At 62.6% G+C, this 26,388-nt stretch overlaps 7 protein-coding genes across 7 annotated transcripts; all 7 read right to left on the bottom strand.

Moving 5' to 3' along the window:
- Positions 1-2,387: 2,387 nt before the first annotated feature.
- Positions 2,388-3,005, bottom strand: LSCM1_06158 (uncharacterized protein; the record flags this gene model as incomplete). Its single annotated transcript, XM_067323590.1, has 1 exon — positions 2,388-3,005. One exon carries the CDS (start codon positions 3,003-3,005, stop codon positions 2,388-2,390), a length of 618 nt encoding a protein of 205 aa, XP_067178695.1.
- Positions 3,006-3,726: 721 nt separating this feature from the next.
- Positions 3,727-4,224, bottom strand: LSCM1_06157 (uncharacterized protein; the record flags this gene model as incomplete). Its single annotated transcript, XM_067323589.1, has 1 exon — positions 3,727-4,224. One exon carries the CDS (start codon positions 4,222-4,224, stop codon positions 3,727-3,729), a length of 498 nt encoding a protein of 165 aa, XP_067178694.1.
- Positions 4,225-5,062: 838 nt separating this feature from the next.
- On the bottom strand, positions 5,063-9,823 carry LSCM1_06156 (uncharacterized protein; the record flags this gene model as incomplete). Its single annotated transcript, XM_067323588.1, has 1 exon — positions 5,063-9,823. The coding sequence occupies one exon, from the start codon at positions 9,821-9,823 to the stop codon at positions 5,063-5,065; it is 4,761 nt and encodes a 1,586-aa protein (XP_067178693.1).
- Positions 9,824-14,819: 4,996 nt separating this feature from the next.
- Positions 14,820-16,025, bottom strand: LSCM1_06155 (uncharacterized protein; the record flags this gene model as incomplete). The annotated part of the gene is made up of 1 exon (XM_067323587.1): positions 14,820-16,025. One exon carries the CDS (start codon positions 16,023-16,025, stop codon positions 14,820-14,822), a length of 1,206 nt encoding a protein of 401 aa, XP_067178692.1.
- A 2,397-nt stretch (positions 16,026-18,422) lies between these two features.
- Positions 18,423-19,706, bottom strand: LSCM1_06154 (uncharacterized protein; the record flags this gene model as incomplete). Its single annotated transcript, XM_067323586.1, has 1 exon — positions 18,423-19,706. One exon carries the CDS (start codon positions 19,704-19,706, stop codon positions 18,423-18,425), a length of 1,284 nt encoding a protein of 427 aa, XP_067178691.1.
- A 1,061-nt stretch (positions 19,707-20,767) lies between these two features.
- Positions 20,768-22,906, bottom strand: LSCM1_06153 (uncharacterized protein; the record flags this gene model as incomplete). Its single annotated transcript, XM_067323585.1, has 1 exon — positions 20,768-22,906. One exon carries the CDS (start codon positions 22,904-22,906, stop codon positions 20,768-20,770), a length of 2,139 nt encoding a protein of 712 aa, XP_067178690.1.
- A 627-nt stretch (positions 22,907-23,533) lies between these two features.
- Positions 23,534-25,864, bottom strand: LSCM1_06152 (uncharacterized protein; the record flags this gene model as incomplete). The annotated part of the gene is made up of 1 exon (XM_067323584.1): positions 23,534-25,864. One exon carries the CDS (start codon positions 25,862-25,864, stop codon positions 23,534-23,536), a length of 2,331 nt encoding a protein of 776 aa, XP_067178689.1.
- Between the last annotated feature and the right edge of the window lie 524 nt (positions 25,865-26,388).

Raw genomic sequence — 26,388 nt, 5'->3', positions numbered from 1 at the left:
TAATTCCGACTTTTATGCTGTTGCAAGCGCACACTGCAGTGGTGCGAGCGTAGAGCGCTCACACGCCAGTGTTCGGCAGGCCCTGTGGCACCCGGTGTGTGCTGTGGCTCGTCACGCAGAAAAGCGGCAGCGCAGAGCGAGAGCGAGAGAGAGAAGGCAGAGGGTTGTGCTCGCCGTAGAGCAGCGGCAGATGGAGGGCACCCTCGGCGCATACAGCAGAGAATAATAGCAGGAAGATGAGCCCCCAGAGAGACGCGCGTTGCACACGCGCAAGCCGACCGCCTTTTTGCTTCCGTGAGGCAGGCATCAGCAGCTCCTCGAGGGGCGCAGTGCGGATGCAGACGCCGCACACAAACTCAGACTCCTCCATCATGGGTACAGTGCTGCGGTACTCGCAGCACGCGCCGATGTCGCCCCTCTGCAGGCCGAGGCCGCGAAGGACGACCGGCGCAGTCTTTTGTTGGTCCAGGGTGGAGGTTCCATCGCACGTACGAGGTACGCGTACCCAAACGGTGGGTTCCCAGCGCACATCCTCGCCCCAGTCAGGCAGCACTTTCCGTTCTGCCTCGTGCTGCGCAGCATCTTCCACCGTTCGTGCATAGTTTGTCACAACGCGCAGCTGCGCACGCTCGCATGCACCTCCTCTTCATCGTCGACGCGCCAAAGCAAGCCTCGTTGTTTCAGATCCAGCTCATGCCCTTGGCCTTCGCCCTGCAGTGGAGCACGATAACGTTGCCCGTGCTGGTATGTAGCACCGCGACACTGATCTTTTACACCTTACGCCGAAAGAATGCACTGCAGCACCCTCGTCTGCGCGGTAATCGCAGTACTGCTCGCTCGCATGTTCAGTTCCTCGCACAGCTTGCGAGTGGGAGCGTGGCTACCAGTGCCGTGCACCATAACCGCAGTACCCACCATGGCACCAGCGGCGTCACCAGGATGAGACGGCGAGTGGCCGACAGACACCAATCCGCAGCGTTGCAGGCCGATGCTCTGCGGCGCGCCGCCCATCGCGCTAGTCTGCACAGCCGCCTTCGCGCCGCATGTGGGCTCCTCCTCTAAAGGTGGCAACGCGAAGCGCATCGTATACGCAACCCCCTCCCTTCGTCTTGCATAGCAGCGTGGCGGCACCCATCAGACGCTGGGTGCGGGTCACGCTCGGCGGGCATGCAGTGCGATGTGGCTCTTTCACTCGAGCCGCAGACCCGTCAGCGTCGTCTGCGACAGAGCTTCCGCGTTTGCGGGTGTCTAAGCCGCCAAGCCCACACCGGCAGCGCCATTCATCTCCCCGAAAAAAAAAATGATGTCTTTCCTGGTCGGCCCCGCCACTGCAGGCGCGGAGGGGATCACCTCCACGACGATCTGCACGTTGGCGGCCGCAGGGCCCACTCACCACCTGGTGGTCCAGGTGACAGCGGCATTCGATCGCCAGCAGCTGTAAGTCTTTCACCACGGGGGTCCGGCTGATTCTCGGGCGCGATGACAGCATCAGCAGAGTAACAGGAGAGAGGAGGGGACAGAGGAAAGCGGAATAGGTGGGCTAGCGGGTGCGCCCCATGGTGATGAAGGCGACGCTGGCATCGACGTGCGAAGCGACGTCAGAGAAAAGGGCGGAGGAATGGGGGAGCCACAGGGAGCGCCGTCGCTGCTTGCGAATGCGGTGGAATGATAAGCTCAACGAAAGAGAGGTCCTCAAGTGCGTGAAACAGAGGTGGTTGCACGGGTCCAGTGATGAGGAAGGAAGTGAGGGGATGTGGCGGGGGAGAGGGCCAAGCGAGAAGGGGTGGAAAGAGGAAGAGAGGCGAACGAGACGGCGACAGTCAGCGATGCAAAGCGTGGCGCTTGCGTAGCCGGAGAGCCGGCAGCTCGACAGGGCCCTGCATAGGCCTCTTTTGAGCGAGTTGCTAGCTGTGGTGCTGCGGAGCGCACGCTCTGTTTCGCGCATGCTGATGCCTGCTGCGGGCCTCGACGGTAGGTCTCGTTGTTGGTAACAAGCCCCCGGGCGGCGGGGAGCTAGGTTGGGGCAATGCGAGAGTGCATCACGTGCCATGTTCAAGTAGGAGTGAGCTACGGATGAGGTAGCGATGGGAGAGGGGGGGCACTCTCCCGTTGCATCCTGAGTGCGCTGTGGTATTGGCATAACGCGAGCGCATCGGACCTGAAGGCGCGGTCGGAGGAAGGGAGGAAAGGCGGGATGACATAGTATGCTGCTCACAGCTCAGTTAGTGAGCCTAAGGTGCAGAAGCGCTGTATGCTGGCGAGTGCGGCACTTGGTCACGCTCGAGAGTTGCTTTCCCTTTCATGAAAGTATTCGCGCTTGTGCACCACGGTTCGCGCTGACAAGCTTGCCGCACCACTTCTTCACAGCATCATCGCCTACGTCCAAGCTACTCGCCCTCCGGCACAAACAATCCCCAGTCAACAACCTCCAGCGAGGCAACCACCGTCTGCAGCAGCTGCAGTCGCTCCTGCTCGCTGAGCAGCCGCTTCACCACCCTCGTCTCCGAGCTCTCAGGGTGCAGCCAAGTCGGGCACGACAAGGACACCAGTATCTCTGTCGATACAGGTGGTGTGAAGCGCCACACTGCCAGTCCAACAAAGACGATGTTCTCCCTCCCGCTTTCGTTGGAGAACTTCGAGATGCGCTGGAGTCCTGTCGTGAGGCAAGCGAAGTCGCACGTGGCAGGCGCGGCTTCGTCGGCAGATGCGGCCAGGTGAGGGTACGCTGAGGGGGGGAGCGCGAAGGTCTGCTCCTCAGAGATGCACTCCGGTGGGCAGCCGTTGTCTTTGGCGAGGCCATGATAGAAAAAGGTGCTGGCCTCGGCGTTTCCAACCGATGCCTGCCGCCTGAGCAGTTCGACAATGACGGAGGCACCCGTGTCCGTGTCTGCGTACACCTCTTGATGGTCCGGCACTTGACGGAGATCGGAAACGTCGGCCATCGCCTGGGGGAGGCACATGCGCATCGCACCGCCGTACAGGTCCACCGTGCGAGTCGCCGCCATGTGTCGGTGGCAAAGGCGGAAAGGACGAAAGCGGGTGGGGAAGCAGCGGCGAGTTCGATGGCGCCCGCCTAATGCGCTCGCACCGAGAGAGAGGAATCGACGGATGTCCCCAGGCTCACGGGGGTGAACAGGAGATGGCAGTGACGGTACCTTGTGTGAGTGAAAGACACGCCGCTTGTGGTCCTTGAAGTGCTAAGAGAGTGAAGGCAATACAGGGAGAGTGTGGAGTCGCGGCACCCGGCTGTGCGAAAGTGTGTTCGCGCCGGCGCGGCTGCCGCTGGAGCGCTGCAAAGGAAGGAGAGGGCGAGGGGGAGTACGCGCGAAGCTGAGCGCGCGAGACAAGGAAGTCGCTAGATTGCGTCACTTGTTCTGGGCACGTATGTTCACTCTCGCAAAGCTTCACGCTTACGCCCACGGGCGTGCTGCGCCGTGCTCCAACGCGATGAAGAGCACTCCATCTGCCGTTGCTTCTTCTCCCCTACACCGCTTGAGAAGCTTGCGATTGCCCTTCGCTTTCGTTCGATGAATCGCACACAGGCATACACGCACTGCATAGACGTCTCCCTCTACCCCCCTCTCTTCCTCTCCCCTGTGTGTGTGTGTATGTGTGCGAGAGAGAGGGGGGGCGGGGGAGAGCACAGATCTTTGGCACCCCATCGGCAGGAGAGTTCGCCCTCCGCTCCCTCCGTTTGCCACCCACACACAACCACAGACGGCGCCATCAGTGCCGCTTTTGAGCTTTAGCCTTTGCCGCCGCCTCCTGTCGGCGGAGCTCACGCATCTCGGGAAGCAGCAGCCGTCGCCTCGATGCTTTCAGCAGCCGCGTGATGTCGATTAGGTGCCTCCACACCTTCGTGACACCATAGGCAGAAAAGAGCAGGCTTGCCATCCACATGGTGTCCGTCAGCCCAACTTGCTCCGAGAGTGGGCGGATGGCCGCTATCACGGAGACGACAGGCTGCGGCAGCCCATGCGCGTTCTCCTTGGCGAATGTTTGGAGAGTGGCGCCCAGACCATTGTAGGCGGCACACAAAACACTCCCAAGAAAGTAGGCGACCGGGATGAGTGTGGCGGCAACCGCACTGTGGTGCATCACGTTGACGCGTTCGCAGAGCTGCCACACCGTGACGACGAAGAGAGCAGCGGAGAAGACGCATATGAGCGCCACGACGACGCAAGCGCTCGCAAGCGCAGCAGTGCTGCTTTCATGAGACAGCATCATGTAGAAAGGGCGCACCGCTACGGTCACACCAGCAGCACCAGTGCCGCTGCCTGCGTGTACTCGGCGACGCACACAAGTGAATGCACACTGACGCGTTCCGCCAGCGGAGCGGGGTCAAGCTCGTGGCTGGACGTGGGATAGAGGAAGGGGCGGTGTGGTCATGGACAGCCTTTGGGAGACGCGTGGGAAGAAAAGAGTGGCAGGAGATAAACCACGCGGTGGTGGAGAGCGGATGGGGACACAGATGAAGGGGCTGCCAAGGTGAAGGGAGGAGGCAGAGGGGCGGCGGAAGGCGTCCAGTGCGGAGGTGCACAGGAGTGTTCTGACCGCCACATGTCCATGCACCGCCGCTTGGAGAGAGCGAGATTGTGTATGTGTGTGTATGTGTGTGTGTGTGCAGCCGGCGCTGGCGCTGCGGCCACGTAGAATGCAGCAGCCGCGCGCACCCTGCTCTCCCGTTCCTTTTTCTCCAGCCCCTCTCTCTCTCCATCAGATTCGCTCGCGCCTCTGGTCGATGCAGAGGCTCACCATGGGGAAAATTGGGAGAGGCACCCGTGCCAACGCTTTTGCTTTCGTGTCTGTGCGTGCATGTGCGCACGTAATGCGCTTGTACGTGGACAAAAGCAGCAGGCGAGTAGACAGGTGCGTCAGCACACTTTCGCAGCAGCAGAGGTGACGTTGTTAGAGTGAGCGCGCGAGGTAAAGTGTGGGCGGGGGTGCACACAGCCGCTCCCTCCCACCACCGCACCTCCTCCCTCGACATCTCCACGCGAAAGGACTGCCCACAGGGCAGTCCCCGACTTCGCCTGCGCCGCCTTCGCTCGTGCCGTCCCCTTCAGCGCAGACCGCGAAACCCACGGCCGCGACGAGCAGTCAGCTCATGCAGCTCGTCCTTCTTTTCTTTAATTTGCGACTGCAGCGCGAGGTTCGCCTCTCGGATGGCCATCAACGCCGCGCGCTTCGTGAAAAATTTCGCCGCCTTTGCGTCCTTCGGGTTCATCGCCTTTACCTTGGCCAGCATGTCATCTGCGTCGGCCACCGCAATCGCAGCAATCCTCTTGAAGCCGGCATTCCACAGCGCCCTCGCCCGCGGCGGCTGCATGCCGCGTATCTCCATCAGCGGCAGCAAGTCCGGCTTCACACCGAAGCCGAGCCGCTTCACGAAGGATGCAAGTACCGCCTCCAGCGAGAACCACTCCATAGCGTGGCAGAAGCTCGTGATGGAGCTGCTGAACATCGAGGCGGAGCGCATCAGACTCTGCAGCTGGCCACGGCTCACGTTATACCGCTGCTCCACCGTGGCCATGGGCACCTCCGCCAGCACATCTGCCAGCATCAGCGCCACGTAAAATCGCTTCGCCGTGAAGAGGCGCCTTCGACCCTCCGCTGAGGCCTCCAGTGGGCCGCCGAGCCCCATCGCCTGCTGATCGACAAAGTATGCGTCCACCCCAAGGAGGCTGGCGATGCGCTGGCGACTGTCGCTCATACGGGACATCAATAGTCGCAGCAGCGCCCAGTCGCACCTCCCCACCTCGCGAAGCGGGGTAAGGAAGTAGCAGAGGTGAAGGTCGTCGGAGAGGATAAGGCCGGTGTGTTGCAGCTCGTCCAGCTCGTCGCGCAGCAGCAGCGCCTCCGCCACACTAAAGCACGAGCGGACGGAGGAGCTGCCAAACGGTGTAACAAGCAGCTGCATGTGGCAGGCGTCGCGCGCCTCTACTGAGGCGTCCACGTTACCGCTTTCGTTGAATGCTCTACTCAGCAGCGCCTCGAGAGCTGCGCTCGAGGCAGCGTCGAAGCCCGTCCCATCTGTAGCTGCCGCCCCACCGCCACTGCGAGTGTGAATGGGGTTAGTCAAGCTGATATCGTTGTTGCCGCTCACGGTGGTGACGCCGTCGGTGCCGCTGGCGTCGGTGCGTGTGTCAGCAACGCGGATGAGGCCGCAACGCGCCAGCTTGGCCAGCGAGGTTCGCACCATCGCGTTAATCACGGCCAGCGGCATGCATGGCCAAGACGGAGATGTCAGTGAGGCTGGGCGGGAGGGCGGTGAGGCTGTAGGGCCTAGCGCAGACCGGCTGCTCTCTACGTCCTGTGCAGCATCAGCGCTGCCGTCATGGGCTACTCGAGAAGCGAGGGAGAAGCTGGTGGCCGTGCCACACGCGGCATTTTCTGCCGCTGGAGAAGGCGCACTTGTTGCGCTCGCGGACGCGACGGGGGCGGTAACGGCAGCGATGTGCGGCTGCCACATCGCCTCTACGGGCCCCACCGCCCACCGGCTCAGCAGTGAGTCGCTCCATCGAGAGGCGCTCTGGAAGTCTGTCACCAGCCCGACCCCAACGCACTCCAGCAGCGAGCGGGTAAGTGTTTCATCGTCTTCGAGGAGCTGGCTGCAGCACGGCTCCATAGGGGCGCGCATGAGAGCGTGGCCGCGCGTCTCATCACGGCTACTCAGCAGCAGGTACGACTCGCCGTACGGGTCCAAGCCGGCACGCCCGGCACGACCGCACATCTGCAGGTAGCGCGACCTCGTGAGGAACTCACGACCCACGTATGGCGCTTTGATGATGACGCGCCGCGCAGGGAGATTGACGCCAGCCGCGAGGGTAGAGGTGCAGCACAGAATGCGGATGTGCTTGCGACGGAACGCCGTCTCAATGAGGTCGCGCTCCTCAGCGAGGAGGCCGCCGTGGTGAAAGGCCACGCCGAAGGGCATCAGCTCACTGAGCTGCGAGGCTTCGGCATGTGCAAGGGCCTCGAGGTCTGCCAGGATGCCTTTGATGGCAAGTGAGGCCTGCGACGGCACCGCCGCCACCGCGGCCGCCGTGGCAGGCCCCTTCGTTAAGCTCGGGAACGGTACACCAAGCACCGAGATTGACGGCGAATCCACCGGCACATTGCTGCCGCCCGCGTCGATGGTGGGCGGCATCGTTTCGCCAGCGATCGCTTGAGCCCGAAGGTAACTCACGATGCCTCTCGCAGTGTCGACACACTGCTGGCGGCTGGCGCAGAAGATCACTACAGACGCATCGGGCACCTCTGTCGCGAGCTCTATGAGATGCTGCGTGACAGAGCCGCTGCTGAGGTTGCGCTCGTTGTGTTCGCCATCGCGTAGCACGAGGCCGCCAACCACACTGTAGGAGCGCAGTGGCACCGGCCGGAAGTCATACTCAAAGCACGCGGCCCGAAGCCACGCTGCAATGGTGCGGAGATTCGGAACTGTAGCGCTCATGCCAATGATCTGAAGAGGGTCGGGACCTATAGCCACCGTTGCGGCGCCCGTCACGGCCGTTCTCGCAGGGACGCCGTCCCGCATACCCTCCAACTCCTCCAGCTGCCCTGACGGAGCACCGCTTACACTGTCGCACCTCTGCGACACTGACGCATCCACCGATTCATGCTGCCGGTGGCGTGCGGCGCTGATCAGTAGCATCTTGGAAAGAAACAGCTCCAGCGTTGCCCCTCGGCGGGGCTCGCCGACCATGTGCAGCTCGTCAACCACCACCGCCCCAATCTCGTCCGCGCGGCCTTCCTCGAGGATGTGATTTAGCAGCGAGTTCGCCTTCTCGATTGTGCAAACGTACACGGCGGGTGCCTCACTGAGCGGGAAGCGGCCAGAGCTGCCGTAGTGGCCCTCCACGTTAAAGTCCAACGCTGTCGTCAGCGGCTGCAGCGCCATCGTCTTCTCCTCGGCCAATGACACAAAGGGCAGGACGAGGAAGCACGACTTGCGGCGGTTCAGCACACACCGCAGCAGACTCAGCTCGGCGACGAGCGTCTTGCCTCCGCTCGTGGGGAGGCTGTAGACGAAGTTGCCGCCTTGTCGAACCTCAGGGTGGGTAAGCAAATTGTGCTGCCAGTCGTACAGCGACGTGATGCCGCGCCGCGTTGCGTAGAAGTGGCCCACCTCACACGGCAGATCGTAAAAGAGCCCCGCAGTGTCGTCTGCGGCCGCAGGCGACAGGAGGAGAGGCGAAGACGGCGGTGGAGGCGCAGAGAGTAGAGGAAAGAGCATCTCCCGACGCTCTCCCGGGTGGAGGTGCGCTGCCTCGTCACGCACCACCGGTACCGATGCGGGCAAAGACGCGGTCACACTCGAAGCTTCAGCGCGTGTGTGATTCACCAACGGCGACGCAGCAGCGGCAGTGAAAAGGGCTGGCGAGTGGCTTTCCTTGGACGGCGTTTCCAGTTGCCCCTGCTCTGTCGTTGCTGCCGTCACCGGCATTTGTGGCGCCTGCTGAAGCGGGAGACTTCGCCGACGCTGCGGTGACTCCTCACTTGTGGGTGCTAGCGGCGAGCAGTGCGTGATCACTGTCGCGGGTGCTGAGCTGATCGGCAGCAGCAACCTCGGCTGCGCGTTCACAATAGGCTCCTGCGCACACATGGTGGCATGGCTGCTCTCCATATAGCTGGGCGCTCTTGTCGCACTGCTTGGCGCCGCATTAACCGCGCCATCCGCAAAGGTTGACAGTAGCGGAGCTCTCTGCGGCGACAGAGTGCAGCGACCCGGCAGCTGCTGCAGCTCGGCACAGCAGCTCCCGGAGGAGCTCTCCTCGCCTGGTGGGTAGCCCGTACCTGAGCGATCTTGTGGTGCCGCGCCGGTTGCCAATGACGTGGGCTCCACTACTGTGGTGGCAGAGTAAGAAGCTGTCACTGGCATGGGCACAGCGGAGTGCAGTGTAAAGCATGTGCGGCCTGGGCGCGCAGGCAAAGCAATCGTGCTCCCGCTACCGGCCGCAGGGGAAGCCTCACCCCGTGTGCTCGCGAAGGCCTCGTCTGTCACCGTCACTACTGATGAGTCTAATGGGCATGACTTCGCGTCATCGAAGGCGTCGGGTGGAGGAGCGGCGGTTTCGGTGTCCGCACGAAGCGATCTGAAAGAGAAAATCGTGCGGTGGCGTCCAGAGCCGGCCCCCCCAACTCCGAAGCCTCCGCCTCCACCCGCAGCGGCGAGCGGCAGCAGCCCTGCACCAGGCGCGAGCGCCGGTTGAAGACGTGGCGGTGTGGCCTCACGTGTTAGCCACGTCGGCAGTGCAGATGGAATACGGGCGAAGGCGCCGGCCGACTCCACCGTGGATCTCTGTGGAAACAAGTGAGCACACTCAGTTGTAGTGGGGCTGTCATGGTGGCTTCCGCAGCTGAGGAGTGCGCGGTGGCCTGGCGTGCCCGATATGGCGATGGAAGGCGGCGGCGATGACCCAGTGAGCGCCCCTCCGCCGGCGCCACCTTGGGAGCGAAAGCAGATGCACGCGTGGCCCTCCTCACCGCTAACCCTCGCGCTGCAGCGCAGCCGACGATCGTTGCCGGGTCGCTCCAGCGCCAGACCACTACCTCTGCTGCAGGCCTCCTCCTCGCCGCTGTCCCCCTCCGTCGGCTTCCCGTCCTCCTCCATCATGGACGACTGTGAGAAAAACGGCGGCGCGCCACTACCGGTGCCTGACGGAGTGAAGGCGATATCTGTTGACATGCGCAGATCCTCATCCATCTCGCGCTCGAGTGCCTCGTCGCACTCCCCCCTCTCCGCTTCCTCTGCTGCCGCGAGCAAGGGAAAGAAATCCGTCGGCACCTCCCGCGGCTTTTCTATCCGCGCCGGCCCTCCCATGGAGCTGGCCGGAGGTGCTCCAGACTGCACGCTCATGTGCTCGTCTCCCTCAGCAGAGGTAGGAGTCACGCAGGGTCGCGTCCGACACCACATCAAGCCCATGGTAGGCGCCGGAGCGCCGTCGGCAAGCGGTGGTGATGGCGGCGGTCGGGCGCACTCGAGAGGTGAAGATAGCGCCGCGGGCGCCTTGTGACTGAGCGAAGATGATGGCGGCGCTGCCAAGCCATGCACGCAGCGTGGCAGCCGCACCGGCGATGAAGAGGCGGAGTCACAGGGTAACCGCCGCAGGGGCAGCGATTGAAGAGTGGATGGCGCAGTCTTCGGTGTGCTCAGCAGGGCAGGTGGTGCAGGTGAGATCCACTGAGGCGTGCCGCCGCAGCACCGCGACCTGTCCGTCTGCGGCGGGGACGGTAGCGAGGAAGGGGTGGTGTGAAGCGTCGCTGCGCCGTCGCGCCGTTGGTGCTCCAGCGACAAAAGAAATCCCTTTCCATGCGGCGCTGGCGGTGACGGCGTTGGCGCGGTCATCATCGCATCGGATGGAATTATGTGAGGCGCTGAGACCACGGTGCCGCTTTTCGGCGGCTCTCTGCTCACATGCGCTACTGGATGGGGCTCGAGGGCCCTCAAAGCGTTGGCGGCTGGTGTGACTGCGAATGCGTCGTCCGCGCCGGTCGACTCCGGCACGGCAGGCGCAAGGCCGCAAGGGTGCGCGCGTTCAGGATACTCAGAGACGACGTGGAAGTCTGCTGTCGATGGCGCGCTTGGAGCACTCGGTGCCCGCGCGCATTCCGGTGTGCTTACAGCACCGCCAACATCTGCATCGTGTGAGCCCCGCACGAGCGTCAGAGGCTGCTCCGCGGAGGGAGGGTAGAAGACAGTGCGGGGAGTGTGCGAGGTGGAAAGGCACCGTGCAGTGAGCCGCCGTGGAATCAATACCTGCGCCAGCGACGCGTCGTCGGCGCCCGTTCCTTTCGCGCTGCCGAAGCTGGCGGAAGGCGCACGACCGCACGTGCGCGCTGTGTCATCTCGACAATGCATGCCATCGGCACCAGTTTCGTCGGAGGATAGGGAGCGAGACCGCTTGCGCGGTAGAAGCACGTCACCTCTGCTCGCGCACGACACCCTATGCTGCCTCGCTGTTGTAGCTACTGTAGTAGAGCCCGCTGTTCTCCTAGCAGCGATTGCAGTGGTGCTTGCACGATCATGCGGCTTACCCTGGTCCTCTCGCCGAGATGCACGGCGCAGGTAGTTCGCGCTGAAGTGACCGCTCAGCAGCGCACGCGTTGACTGGAGGGGTGACGCGCAGCCGCTCTTGGAACAGAGCGTGGCGTTGCCAGCCTCGTCACCGGCAGCATCAGCAGTGACACTTGCAACCTTTTTGCCGCCGGCATTGCCATCTCGGCGGGGAGCGAGGGGGGATGACAGCGATGGAGATGGAGATGGTCCCGATGCTGTTGAGTCACGTGCGGGCGCCTTGAGAGTTGTCGATGCTGCCGCTGTTGCGACTGCGTTCGATGGCGCGGCCGCTAACCCGACTGAAGCTCTGTGGCTGCCGTTGGGCCGTGGGGCGTGAAACCCCTTCGTGGGCACAGCGCTTCGCCGCATGCGGTGATCACTTCACATGTCCACCGGAAATCTGAAGGAAAAGGGGGTAGAAGGTGGTCAACGCACTGCAGGCAAAGAGAGAGGGGAGGGGCGCCGTTGACAGGCCTGGCTGATGCGGGAAGGGGACTTAGGGGGGTAGCTGATAATGCTTCGAAGCACTTCGGTAGGAGCCTATGCCTCGCACGAGTATGAATTCAGTAGGTAGCAGCAGTACGATGGCGCGACACTCGTCTCGCCGGCACGTCCGCCGCTTCTGTTCACGGATGTGCCTTCTGCGGCCAACTACGGCAGATTCGCATGCTCTACAAGAGCTGTGTGTGTAGGACGCAGCGCCAACACTTGTGCAGCAGTTCTGGTGGAGATTAGTACACTAGAAGGTGTGCTCGCAGGCACCCACTCGCGGCGTCTGAGTGTATGGGTGTGCGCAGTGTAGAGGGGAGGCGGGTAGCAGAGCAGTCCGCAGGAAACATATGAAGGAGAGCGGCGGTTGACAGGAAGATGCTGCAGTCGCACAGGCTCCGAATTGCGGCTGGTCTTGCCGTTCCCCTGACCGCTGATTTGATGCCTCTTGGAGAGATGGGAGAGAGAGAGCTGAGATAGGAGAGGAGGGGTGAGGTAGTGGACACCATACGAAGAGAGACAGAGACACAGACATCAGCACCCCCGGTCGCATGGCAGAGCTGACCCAGCAAAGCAAGGAGCCGGCGAAAGAGGTCCCTCAAGGCGTAAAGGAGAGAGAGAGGACGGGGGGGCGCTAAGCGAAAATTTATCCGTGAGAGGCAACTGCGCTGTCGATCCTCCGCGCACCGACACAAAGTTGAGGGGCCCAACAATCCAGTGAAGAGCTGCGCCAGACGCAGGAGCAGCCGCAGGTCCTCTGTGCGTGAGCGAGCGAAGGAGAGAGGCAAGCAGAGCGAGGGAGAGGAGTCGATGCGAGCACCCGTCGCCGCAGCTCTGCACCAGCGGCACCGCTGGCGGTACTTTGTCCGAGAAACGGAGCTGCACAGCAGCGCAGCGCGAGTGGAATCGAGCATATATCTATTTTTTTTTCGAATACAGCAGCGCGTGCTCGGTAGCTGGAGGAAACAAAAGGTGCCATAACAACGCGCCGCGGAGTACGCGCCCACAGGCACAAAGCTTGCATAGAGGGGAACGCTAGTGAGAGCATGCAGGCACACATACACACACACATACGCAGGTGCATGTGTGACAATCTAAAGCGATCCTGGGAGAGCAGGCGAGCTATGAGAGAAGAGGGGTAAAGCGAACGTCTTCTGCATGTGGCAAATCATCTCTGCGTGTTGCTGCGATGCGCTGTCGCCTCTGTCTTTCGCCTGAGTCAGCGAGGACCAAAAATGGGCGCAGCGATCCCTTGAGCGAGCTGCCTCGGCGGTAGCAGAGAGGGGGTCAGGGCAGGGAGAGAGGAGTGGTCATGCGAGGGGCTGAGATGGATGCACGTTCAACAACGAGGAAGACGAGCACACTGAAGCCTCTGGACCCGTTTTCGACGCGAGTGCACGCAATGGGCTAGCTCACGCGCAGGCACACGGGCCACATGTGCACGAGATCGAGCGGCCAGGGAAGGAAGTTTGCGGCGGCGACACAGCTGGGGGAGGGAAGGGAAGGGAGCCTATGAGAGATGCGCTGCCCCCTCAGGCCGTGGGTGCTTCTCTCTTGGAAAGAGAAGCCTTTAACGGGTAGCCGCTGATGCAGTCCACGTAAAGAGAGACGAAAGAGCGTCGTGAGAAGCGGTAAAAGCTTGAACGGCTGACTTGATGCACAAGCGCACTCCATCATCTGGGGGAAGCAGCGACAACAGCAGCAACGGCTGGCATCCCCGGAGCACGCGAAACGACGTGCCCGTAAGAGCGAAAGGGCCGCCTAACAACAACAAAATATGCGCACGACACAGCACAGCTGCAGCACCGCTGCCACTGCCGTTTAGTCTACGGCAACAAAGACGGGCCCAGCCCCGTGTCCCCCCTCACCCGACCCCAGCGAGGAGGAGACGGACGCCTGGGCAAACCGATCACCGGTCCTGGCGCCTCCGCCCCCATCCTCCTCCTTCCCAAAGCGCAGAGACAAGCCGAAGGCGGTCGCCCTTTTCATCTCTCTTCCTCCCGTTGCCGTTCACGACTGGGAAAAACGCGTCCAACACATGGGGGAGAAGGGCAACAGCAGCGCCCGTGCGGTAACAGCATCCAGTACGCAGGCGCGCTCGACCCCGGGAGCCCTTCATGCCCGCACGCAGAGGTGCGCGGGCCCCAGAGCCTGAAAACGAAGACTAATCTGCGGTACAGCGTGTCCATTCACTACTGGGCCACTAACATGAAACGCTGCTTGAGCCCCTCACCACCATATCCCGCCTCCTCTTCCGAGCTGCCACACGCCCCGCTGCCTCGAGAAAAGAGAAAGCAGCAGGCACGCGCTGCTGCAAGGCGTCGACACGGTCATTCTGAGCACGACTCCCCTCCACCTCGAGTCCCACCCCGCCACCACAGCTGCGCCCGTCATCCCGGTCGCCGCGTCGCGCATCCACCGCCATGGGAGTGGGGAGCTCAGGCCCTCCCCTACACCACCAAGCCGGCGCCGAGCCGCATACGCCCGAGTGGCGCGAGGACACCGTGCCCGCTACGCGCACCCTGCAAGCCTGGGCTCAGCTGCAGGTCCCTCCGCCGAAACGGCGGCCAGGGCCTCGCCCCCGACATCCGCGGCGGTGCAATCGCTCGCAGCGCCGTGCGTCGCGCGCGCTGGGCCCCGGCGACACCAGGGGCGGGGCGGCACCGGCACCAGGTCGAGGGAGGGGAGGGGCTGCCTACCTTCCCCCACACACACACGCAGAGACAGACACACGCCAAGAGGTGTGGCCCCTTCCCTCTCCGCCATCATCGGACGGGAGGGGGAGAGAGGCAGCAGCCTTCGAGAATGAGTGGAGAATAGGGAAGCCGATAAGGCAGAGAAATGGCAGCGGAGGAAGCGCGGTCTCTGTGCTGAGCGACACCCTCACTGCCCAGCGCGCACTCAGCTTCTCGACGCAGACACTCCACGAAGGAGACGCTTGCAGCGTGTCGGGCAGACACTTGTCGGCACCCACGCAGGGGCGCACATCTGTGCATCGACGGATTCATCCTCAAAAGGAATGCTCAGAGGATACGCCCTCTCACCACGAATACCCCTTCCCTGGAGACTCTGCCATCCTACAGAATTGCGTCCACGATCTGCTCGCGCGCGCGTTATTTTCGCTGTTGAAGGTACGAAGGCTATTACGCAATAGAGAGGCGACGAAAAGATTTGAAGAGATATCGGGACGCGCCGCGGTTGCGCATGGCCCCCCCTCCCCCCTGCCACGGGTGTGGGAGCGTGCGCCACTCCGCTCCTGGTCTTCTACGACTCATAGTGAAGACGTGCCATCGATGATGCCCCCGTTGCCACGCCGCTGCAGCAGGGCGCGCACGCCTTCGAACAGAGGAAAGTATAAAGCCATGTTGGCCGTGACCCAAAGCACTCGCATGCCGCCCCCACGCACGAAGCCGCGCATACCCTCGCGTTGGTAGGCGTCTCGCACCACATCGGAGACAGACGAATCACGAGCGCACGCTGTGGCCACCACAACGCGCGTGCGAATGTTATCGAGTGGCACGGTCAGTGCAGACGCCAAGAGGCCGCTGAAGCCACCAGAGAGGAAAGTGCGCGCCAGCTCTGCACCATAGAGAGCCCAGAAGCTGGTTGACATCGACGATGACTGTGTCAGCTCGGCGCCACCCACCGGTTTCTCTACTCGCGTCTTCCACTGCTGCGTCCATGGCCGCAGAGTCTCGTACACCACCCATTGAATAACCGAGTACGGTATGTCGTGCATGAGCGTCTGCGGAACAGCGAGACGCACACACGCAGCAAAGCCCTGCCGCCGAAGCTGCCGCAGCGCGTGCAGCGATCCGGCGGCAGCAGCAGACTGAATACGCATCTTCATGGTCTCCATCGGCACACGAATTCCGGCGCTCACCACCTCGGCGAAGACGGCCGCAGTCACGGTGTGCCACACATAGTTCGCGGAGCGATGACCTGCTGCACCCTCCCCTGCCTTATCGAGTCCGTGCAAAGTGCGCTGCGCAAAGTTGTAGCTCGACACGTAAGTGGCCTGATAAGGAATATAAAAGAAGAGCTTCACTGGAAGTCCGCCGTAGAGGTGTCCCAGCGTCCACTGAGCCGCGTATTGATGCCGCAGCTGTCGAAGACGGGTGCGCAGCAGAGCAGGCCGGCGCTGGCTCGTGTTGCACTGAGAGCGCTGGCAATGCGGCAGTGGTGAAGCTCCGTCGGTGCGGAGCAGCTGCATTCGGCACTTGAGAGTGTCGAGTGGGTGCAGCGCTGATTTGGCCACTGTCGTAGCCACCGAGGAGGCTACGGCGGTTATTTCAGGGTCCGCATAGAGCGTGTCGGCGTCGTAGCCGTCACGGCAGATGTCTACGCCCGTTTTCTTGGATAGCTCAAGCGCAGCATCGTGGCGTGCAACGGCCACGGCGCCAGCAGCCGTGGCCAAAGTGCTCCCGTACTCCTCCGCAAAGCCTCCTAAAGGTGGCTGCTCGGTGTGTACCAGCATCCCTGGCAGCGCTGGCCCGCGCACCTCTTTTTCCTCGTATGAAGTTGCTGTGGTGCACTGCGGGTTGGATGGGTAACGCCGAAGGATACAGGGCCGGTGCGCGCGTCCGGCGGCAGCGGCACTTAATGAAGAGAACTTTTGAGAGGAGGCGGGAGCTCACGCCAACGACGGCACTGGCGGCAGAAGCAATACCGCGGCAGCACTCGTGCCGTCCTTGGCGGAGTGCAGCTGGCCACTGATGGGGTGGTGGTGGGAGGGGGGAGGGCAAGAGAGAGCCGCCAGGGAAAGATAAACAGTCGCCGTCGTGCGATGATTCGACAAAGCAGAAGTGCGCGGAGAAAAACAAACGCAGTGCGAGCAGGCCGGCTTGTGTTCGATCCCCTTTCGCTTCTGTGCTCAGTGGCAGTCTCAAGGGTGGCAAACACAGAGAGAGAGAGAACCGATGGGGATGGGGTGGCAGAGGAGAGTGAAGCGGCAGCGAAGGAAGCGGGCGAGACAGACGCGCGCACGCCTAAGCGCCTTCGCGAGAGCGGAAGGTACGTGTCAAGCGACTCAGAGAAGGGAAAGAACAGAATAGTGTGCGTTCTGGCTGGGCCATTTCGCGCACGGCGACGGCATTGGTAATGGTGGGGCGCTTGCCCCTCCCGCCGACCCACCCGCCCCTCCTCTCTGTGGGTGGTAGTGCGGGTGTGCACAGCAGAGAAGAAACTAATCCTCGCTGGCAGTCGCACGGCGGGACAAGACGGGACACGGGGGGAGAAGGGGAGGCTGCCGTGCAACAGACGCGCCTGAGTACCCTCGCCGAGCAAGTCCCCAGCCCTTTGGCGGCGCCCTTTCCGTTGATCCCTTTTCTGCGTTATGCTCACGGCGTCGTCAGTCAGCGGCACACGGCGCCGACAGCGCAGTTGTGCGGAGTCCTCAAAATGATTCGCGGAGCGGCTCACGCGCAGCGTTCAGCCACCGCAGAGCGAAGAGAGTCAGCGGCAGCTATCCGACGAAAATTAAAGTGGAGCGCGAGGCATTAAGCATTCCACTGACGCGCCCTCTGGCGGCTCTTCCGGCTCCTCGTGGTTCGCCATCCGTTTCCTTCCTCACATCCCGCTGAAGCTTCGCCGCTGCAGGGGGAGGGGAGGGAGTTACAGTGACGGAGCGACAACGCACAAAGAGAAGCGGGGGAGCATCAACGAAGTGGCGGCTGCACTCGCCAGTGTTCGTGCCGCAGGCTCACTGCCTAACTGCTGCCTTTACGAGCGCTGCCCCCTCTCAAATTCCGCGCCCACACAGTACACAATCAGTCACGGGCTTGCGGTCCTCCCAATATCCGCTTCCCCCCGCACCAAAAGGAAGCGCCTCTCACTAGGCACGACTTGTGCAACTCGAGGTCGTTGGCAGCGACAAAGTGAGGCATCATCGATGCCGCTAGCGCATGAAGGGGTGCGGCTTGCATGCAGTGAGAAGAGCACTACGCTGCCGATGAGCTCTGCTCTTTATCGGTCCGTGCCCGTGGACTAGATCTCTCCATGTACCTCTGTTTCTGCCCGAACACCAGCGGCAGCCTTCGCCGAGAGGAAGTAGCGCACACAACGCGCAGACAGCGTCCGATCAGTCGCGAGGAGGCGCTGACTTTCCACTTGACGGCACAGCCAAGCCTCTCTGCTGTACCGCACACGACGCAAGCGCTGCTCGAGTCCCACCCCGCCACCACAGCTGCGCCCGTCATCCCGGTCGCCGCGTCGCGCATCCACCGCCATGGGAGTGGGGAGCTCAGGCCCTCCCCTACACCACCAAGCCGGCGCCGAGCCGCATACGCCCGAGTGGCGCGAGGACACCGTGCCCGCTACGCGCACCCTGCAAGCCTGGGCTCAGCTGCAGGTCCCTCCGCCGAAACGGCGGCCAGGGCCTCGCCCCCGACATCCGCGGCGGTGCAATCGCTCGCAGCGCCGTGCGTCGCGCGCGCTGGGCCCCGGCGACACCAGGGGCGGGGCAGCACCGGCACCAGGTCGAGGGAGGGGAGGGGCTGCCTACCTTCCCCCACACACACACGCATAGAGATAGACACACGCCAAGAGGCGTGGCCCCTTCCTCCCCTCTCCGCCATCATCGGACGGGAGGGGGAGAGAGGCAGCAGCCTTCGACGAGGAATAACGGAGAACGCGGGCAAGCCGCACCACATGGCCTGAAGAGGCGCTATCGACCCCCATCACGCCGCATCTTGGCGGTGAGAGCACAAGGTCGGCGAGCAAAAAAGCGAGACAGGCAAGGCGAGCGACGCATAGAGAAGAGAACGGGCGTGTGGGTCGATCCTCTCACAGAAGCTACGCCATCACATCCCCCTCGAAAAAAAAATCTGCGCCACGATTACCCTTCCCCTTTCGCGCGCACACAGGCTGTACGATACTATGAGCCTTGCGATTTGAGCCGCTCACGTGCGAGGTCCAAGTGCTCTGCCCGAGCCGACGTGTCCGCCGTCAGCCGCTGAAAGCGCGAGCCGCCACCGAAGTTGCTCGCCAGCATGCCACTAAATTCAGGAAAGGTCATCTTCTCAAAGGCCGTTTTAACGCTGTGCTCACATAGCAGCGCAGCCTCCCCCGCCCTCTCGCTCTGTTCAGGGAGGTGCACGGCGACGCGGCTGCTGCGGGCCTTGTCATCTTGAGCATCGCGCAACCTGCGCTCGTGCTCGTCGTTAAACAGCTTTACCATCTCCGCCTCCTCTCGCTCCTCGTAAGCTGCTGAGAGTTCCGCCTGGCGTATGGCATCCGCACCCAGAAACTGCTTGCCGTACCGGCCGTTCTTCCTATCCAGCTCCATGGCGGTGGGTGTGTTGAAGTACCGGGTGCTGTAATCTGGCTTGGGCTCAATGTTCTTGGGCTGCAGAAACGTCATCAAGAAGTACTCGGATACCTTGACGCCGATGTTGGTCACATCCTTTCGCGTAACGTACAGGCGAGAGTACGCAACAAAGATGATGACGGCGCAGGCGCCGGTGATGGCGATGCCGAACCAAAACGTGAGCGACTGATTGCGCTCGGATTGCTCGCCCTTCAGCTCCGCATCCACCTCGGCCCTTATGTTCTCCAGAAACTTGCGGTAGTACTGCCGATTCTTCTTCTGGTAGAGGGAAGAGTCAAGGTATTCTAGAAGAACCTCCGTCGCGATCACCACCTCCTCTTGATGCGCGTTGCTGCGCTCCTTGTACTCCTTCCTGAACTTGTCCTCCAGCATCATCTTCGTCAGCTTGGGCAGCTCATCCTCCTTTATTCCGAGGACCTTCGCTGCGTTCGTGGCCTCCATCCACTTACTGGCTTCGTCCACGCTGAGGAAGTCCTCCGGCGAGTTACCTTGCTTGCGCCGCAGCGGCCCCACAACCTTTTTGAAGAGGTAATTGGCGAAGACGGGGTCATGGCCAACGCCGGCCCGCGGACTCGAGCTGATGTCTTTGGAACTGTACTTGCTCGGCTTGTACGAGTTTCCCATGCGCATGATGGTCATGTCGTGAATCCTGGCGGCGAAGGACTTGGGCCGCCGCGCTGTCAGCAGCGGAGTGGAGAACAACGTCGCCATTGTCAGCACCCTCGCCTGCGCTGCCGCGGACGGCAAGACGTGAGCAGTGGTGCCGGCAATGGCGGCCTGAGAGCTGCGCCCTGCCATCGCACTCGTGAAGTGGCTGCCGCGCCGTCGCATGCTGTAGTTCTTCTCCTCGCTCCCGTCGGCGTGGGTAAGGGGCGGCGGCGGCGGTGGCGAGTGAGTGCCGGCGAAGAAGATGCACAAAAAAATGAGGAGATCAGCTTTATGATGAAAGCGCGCGCGCCGTGAGAAGGCGCTGCGTGTGAGTGTGAGAAGCTGTCCCGTGAGCAGGCAAAACCTCCCCACGATCGTCAGTGGGCGGAGTGGTGCAACACGGGAAGATGGAGGGAGGAAAAGGGTGCACAAATGAAAAGCGGAGTTCATGCCCTACGCGTGATCGAGGAGGCGTCACCTCAACCTTCGAGCACGAGGCACGCGTACGAGGATGCATAGTAATGACAACGAGGTGGAAGGCGAAGCGCCCCGATCACTGGAATCCGCGTACCCGGGCACGGGCAGCATAGGATATAAATATATATTTTTTTCCTCCCTACTACCTCGGCGACCGCGGGGCGGCGGGACTTAGGTGGTTGCCCTCGACGGGTCATGCTCGCCCGCTTGCGCGCCTCTAGTCTTCGCCCCTCTGTCTCTGTCCCTGCGGGTGCACACCACACCATCTTACCAAGGCGAAACGGCTGCCGTGTCCGCGATATGTGATAGAGGGAGAAGGGAAGAGGGTCGGGTTGAAGGCAGGGAAGGCGCGAGCCGTGTCCGTCAAGCGCTACAGTGTACATGCCCTTTCCTTTATAACGATTATTTCTTTGGGGAGAGGAAGGGGGATGCGGTCACTGTGCGCTGCACAACAGCAACTTACTCGATGACGACTCACGCACCTTTAGGGAAAACAGAGAGAGGAAAAACGGTGGAGACGACGCAGGTGCGCGGACACTAGGCAGAGGAAGGGGGGCGCGTGGGAAGGAGGAACGGGGAGGCACCACAGCCTTCGCAACCGCAGCAGCCGAAGAGAGAGAGGATGGGGGAGGGATGAAGGTACGACAGAAACGGAGGCGCTCGGTGGCCAGGCACGCTACGTAGGCGTCAGCATCGACAATTTTGGGGTAAGGACAGTAAAGCAGGCGCGGGTAGAAGGAGGGCTTAGTCAGTTAGCATGGCTGCCATCACCGCCTGTCCCCTGCCTGTGTGGGCTCCCTCTTGGGTGTCGCCTTCGGTAGCCCAAAAAAGGATTTGATGGCGCTCATGAAACTGCTGTAGGCCGAGTTCTCGTTGTCGTCGTCCTGCGCCACCTGCTCCTCCGTGATGGCACTTGCGTGGTCGCCCAGTGCCTTCACCATGTACGTGTCCTCGAGTCGATAGCCGAGCTTCGCGTAGTAGCGACGCACCCCAACGCCGGCAATCACGGCCATGCGATGGTAGCCACGCTCCTTTGCAATGCACTCGGCCTCCCGCATGAGCTGCGTCCCCACGCCCACGTGCTGCGCCTCATGCCCGGTGTTCTGCTGGCTGACGGCGATGAGCTTGCCGTACGTGTGCAGCTCCCGAACGAGCGCGCAGCCCCGGAGAACTGATAGGATGTTGCTTTCCTCTGCTGTGGCGTCGTCACGCAGCCGCAGGCGAAGGTGCCCATACAGCTGCGTGCGATCTTTGTTCTCTACAGACAGGTAAAACTCGGTCCCTTCACTGGCGCGAAACTCATCGGTGAAGAGGTGCGTATTGGCGCGGTCGATCGGGTTGCCCTTGCATTCGCGTTCTCGGATGTCCTTGCACCGGATGTGGCGTGCGCGCATCTCGGCCTCGATCACCTGGCGCAGGTTGCACCGCTTTTCCCCGCCCATGATGTACGTCGTTGGGATATCGCGAATAATGCGGTTGAGTCGGATGCGGTAGGGGCAGTGTTCCATGATGTACACCAGCAGCTTCACCATGTAGGCGCCGTTCTCGAGCTCCGCGTACGGCTTGTACCTCCCTTCTTTGTACCACGCGCTGATTTGGGTGAAAGGAACGGTGGCGGTGGGGTACACCTTCCACTGATCCACCTGAAATAGCTCATTGTCAGGGGAGAAGAGAGACTCAAAGAGCTCCATGTCCTTCTCGAAGCTGCTCCCTGGAAGGTCCGGCATCCAGTGCGCGTCCACTTTGAACCCGGCGTCTAGCAGCCGCTGAATTGCGACGACTGTCTTGGCGGTGGGGCAGTCGCGGTTGATGATGTTAAGGATGTCGTCGTCGAGGTGCTGGATGCCGAGTTGCACACGGGTAACGCCGAGCTGGCGGAAGCGGCGCAGCTCACGGACACTAATGTAGTCGGGCCGCGTCTCCACGGTGATCCCGATGATGCGGCAGCGTGCGTCCTCATTCAGCGTCAGTTCCTCTGCCAAGCCGCGCATCGGCCGCAGCGGCGCCGAGTCGTAGTACGTGTTCGCGGCGTAGAAGGATGCCGCCATGAACTCCTCAGCGTAGCGCGCGGGATAGAAGGAGAAGGTGCCGCCGAGGATGATGAGCTCGATCTTGTCCACGACGTGCCCGTTGTTCTCCAGTGCGCTGGCGCGGTCGTAGAACTGGCTGATAGGGTCCCAACCGTTGCGGAAGCCGCGCAGCACGCCCGGCTCCTTCAGCAAGTAGCTGCGTGCGATGCCAGGCTGGTTGGGGCAGTAGTAGCAGTCCTTGGGGCAGCTGAACTCGCCAGGGCCCATGAATACGGTCACCACGAGCACACCGCTGTGCGACTTGCCTTTTTTTCGGATAAGCAGCTCTTCAACGATGGCGTTCTCGCGAATGGCGCCTTCGCGGACGAGCTGCCGGTATGCCGCCGTCAACTCTGACTTGCGCGCCGTATCTTTGAAGCCGTGAAGCCGCGACGCCTTCACTCGCAGGTGCTCGAGCTGGCCGACCGCGGTGACTCCAGCCGCCTTCTTCACCAGCGTGCGTACAGACTGCAAGAGGGCTTCGCGGCGGGCCTCGGGGAGGTCGCTGAAGTCCTCGTGCCCACCAACGAGGTCCTCCAGATCCTTTGCCTCCTCTGGCACCTCGTAGTCTCCGAGAAGCGAGTGAAAGGACGACGGCATGCAGCGGCCCTCGAAGCGCGCCTCCTTGGCGCTGGTATGCAACGTCGACGCAATGCTGCCCCCCTTTGGGGACGGTGCCGAGGACGCCGGGAGTGGGCCGCTCGCCGCCGCAGGCTTGACGCCTTGTGCCGCATCAAGGGGAAGGGGTGGTGCTGCAGGTGCAGAGGAAGAAGCAGACTGCCCCTCCGTCCGCAAGCGCTTGTGCGCCGCCTCGTCGGCGCCGTATTGGTCAGCCATCCCAGACACGGGGCGTCTGCAAGCAGAGGGGGGTGGAAGGAAAGGAAAGGGGGAAAGAAGAGGCAGCAGCGGACAGAAACGGTGCTGTGGGGTGCGCACCTCTGATCACGGCCAACGTCGACGGCAGTGATGAATACATGCGTGCGAGTGTGTGCAGTAGAGGGGAAGAGGAGGAGGAGGAGGGAAAGCGCTCAGCAGTGCAGGTGGGGGCGTAAGAGGGGAGAGAAGAAGAAAAGAAATGGGGCGCGGGTCGGGCAGCTCATGAAGAGGGGCGAGGGGCCCACTGGTCGATCCCTGTCGTTCACGTTTCACTTGCCACGCGCCTCTGCGGGCACCACCCTCCCCCTCCCCTCTCTCTCAGTCTGTCTCCCTCCTCCCCCCTCCCTCTGCGCGCACACATCCATCGAGGCGGGTCAGTCACCCATTCGCCTTCGCTTTTTCCCCCTTTTCAGCTTTTGCCCAGCAGCGGCACGCGCCCTTTCTTATCGCGCTTACGTCCCGTTCTCCGGCACGTACCTCTCCCCCTCTCTGCTGCAAGGACCGTGCGCGCAGGAGGAAAGGAAGGGGGGAGGGGGGAGGGGTACGTGCCGGGGTGTGATGATGGCTCCAGTTCGAGGAGCAGCTCGGCTACCGCAGCAGCCGAGCTGCATCCACGGCACCCTCCAGCGTGTTGCGGTCAATGCGCGTCCCCCGCTTCGTCCACAGTGGGGCGGCAAACTCGTACTGATCCTCCAGCAGCCGTGGCTCTGGGTCCACGAGGTCGCGAGCCTTACGCTTCACAACGAGCTTTGTCATGTAGTGCTGCATACGACCCGGTGGCTCACTGGAGACGATGCGGCGAAAAAGCTCTCGGTCTCCGGCAATCAGCGCCGCCTTGGCGCAGCCCATGCGCACCGGCGCGGATGCCGCCGGGAGCAGCGCTTCAATGGTGCTCAGCACCTGCGGATCGCCCAGGTGGCTCAAGTATTGGATGTGCATCCCCAGCCGCTCATGGGTTGTGTACTCCGGGTTGGGGATCTCGCGGGTGCCGGGGTACAGCTTCGGCGGCTCGGGAAGGTGCGCCGCCGCCTCCAGCTCCGCCACGCGCTGCCGCATACCAGTTACCCCCAGCAGGTCCTGCACCCGCTGCGCCCACTGCATGACGTAGTAGACGCTGAGGATAGCGTCCACCGGGATGTCGGAGGCAAACTCGGTGCCGAAGAGCTTATTGAAGCGGCGCGGCAGCATGCCACCGCCGCAAAGGTTGCGGTTGTCCGGCCACGACACGCGCGCAAAGACGGGGACTCGCATCTTGGGCACGACTTGGGAATCTTTCCACATGAAGTGAAACGCCTCAGGGTCTTGCGGCGGCAGCTTCACCTCCGCCGAGAGGTGGACGGAGACTTGAACGAGGGCCTTGGAGAAGACGCAGCGGAACAGGGACGGTGCCACCCCGGCGCCCTCGACCGTTGGCGTCATGCGTTCGGCGTGCAGGTCCGTCACGGTGCGCAGATGAGGGATGGCAAAAAGGAAAGGGCAGAGGTCGAAGTGCTCCAGCAGCCGCTCGGGGTCGTCGTACTCGCCCAGAAAGAACTCCTGATGGTTCGGGTACTCGCGCAGCGGGGCATCGAGGTACGGGGTGTTGCGTGCCTCGTACGCCATAAAGCGCAGTATATCGCCCTCCTGCGTGGTGGGCAGCTGCTGCAGCTCCATCACGCGCTTCACCGTCTCGTATCGGTGTGCGAACACAGTGTGTTGCTCCTCGCGGTGCAAGTACGCCTGAGTTGCGAAGCTGCTGAGGACACCACGGATGGCGGCCACGGAAGGCTTCATGGGCAGCCACAGCGCAGGTGGAAAGTCTGGGGACAGCTGCAGGAAGACCACAGGCGTCGGGCACGACGGATCGACCAGTAGTCGTGCCGGCTGCGTCCCCATGGAGGTGGGCATCTGCCACCGCTCAGGGAAGCAGTAGGTGTTGCAGAAGTGCACGTACTCCTTGTGCCGCTGCCCAAGACACAGCTTCACCTGCTGCTCCATTGTGTACGTCGCGGTAGGCGGGAACTCGTAGGGCCCCACGTTGTAATCCTTTACGTCGAGCAGGTCGAAGGGCAGCCAAACGTAGGGATCCACTTCCATCGAGCCGTCAGCGCGGCTAATCAACGTGGCAGCAGAGGAGCTGCCAGTCGGCGCTGGCGCCGACGCCACCCCACGGCGGCCTCCCGTACGCGCTGCCGCCTCAACCGCTGCCTGGTCAGCGAGCGGATCGCTTGCCTGCGCGACCGTGTCAAAGTCGTCGGCGACTCGCTTGTCTGCCGCGCTGGTGTCGGTGCGGAAATAGAAGTCTCGGCAGAGCTGTACGAGCCACGCTGGCGGCGCGGCGCAGACCTCGCCGAGGCCTCCCTCGGCCGCCGTCGCCTGCGCGCCCACAAAATGCGACCAGAGTCGACCCTGTGCGTGCGCAGCGCGCAGCGGGTACGCCGGTGCTGTCGGAACAGCATCGGCGGGCTCGCTGTCCAGCTCCGCCTGTGTCGCACCAACCTCTGCTGCGGATGGCGGCGACGACGTCACGTTTGGCACGCCCGGGTCGTACACGTCACACCGCTCTACCACGTCCATCGTTGCGTAGGTCCGCGTCGTGTCCTCGAGCGGCACTGTTCTCTCTGGCTCCAAGAGCACGGAGAGGAATGAGGCCGAGCTGAGCGGTGCGATACTGGTGAACCTCGTCGAAGCAGTCGAGGCCGCTTTTGTCTGGCAACGTCGCACCGGCACACGCAGCGTGGCAGCCTGGAATGTGCAGTGGTCAGTGCTGCGGGCACGTACCCCAACAACGGGCGCAGATGCTGAAGTTCGGCTTGCAAGACTCATACCCAAAGAGGACAGGGCTGCTGACGGCAACAAAGAGTCGTAGGTAATGGCGGCATTAGAGCACGCACGCAGGCGTGCGGCACGCCACCCGCCATGGGCGCGTGACTGGAGCATGTGGTCGATCTTGTGTCGTGTCACGATGCAAACGGAAGGAGACTGTGTGTGTGCGTGCGCGCGCGCTCATGTGCCCGATGAGCGGGAGTGGGCGCGTGATACAAGTTCGGGGGGAGGTCATCGCAGAACACGGCGCGTTGGAGAGACGCAGAGGCGTGGCGAAGGGATGAAGGAGAAGTGGTGGCGACGGAAAGTCGCTGACATAACAACGCGCGCGTTTACTCGTGTGTGTCCGTCGCACCGGACCCGTACGGGCGCGCCCAGGAGAAAGGCGGCAGTGAAGTCGGGGGGAAAGAGAGGGAGGGCGCCGGCGGGCGCCCGTTGGCGACGCACACCCCTTTAGAGAGACGGCCAAACTGCGGCTTTAACATTAGTCGATTGGGCCAGCGAGCACGGAGACGCTCAGTAGCAGGGCCGCCAGAGGAAAGGCGCGAAGACTACTCCGTCTGTGCGGCACATACACGTCCCCCTCTCACTCACTCGCACGGACGCTCCCCGAGCATGCGGTAGCTCTCGTTCGCGTT

The sequence above is a fragment of the Leishmania martiniquensis genome, chromosome 23 (assembly GCF_017916325.1).
Source record: "Leishmania martiniquensis isolate LSCM1 chromosome 23, whole genome shotgun sequence".
NCBI lineage: Eukaryota > Euglenozoa > Kinetoplastea > Trypanosomatida > Trypanosomatidae > Leishmania > Leishmania martiniquensis.
This window is presented reverse-complemented; position numbering and strand designations above follow the sequence as displayed.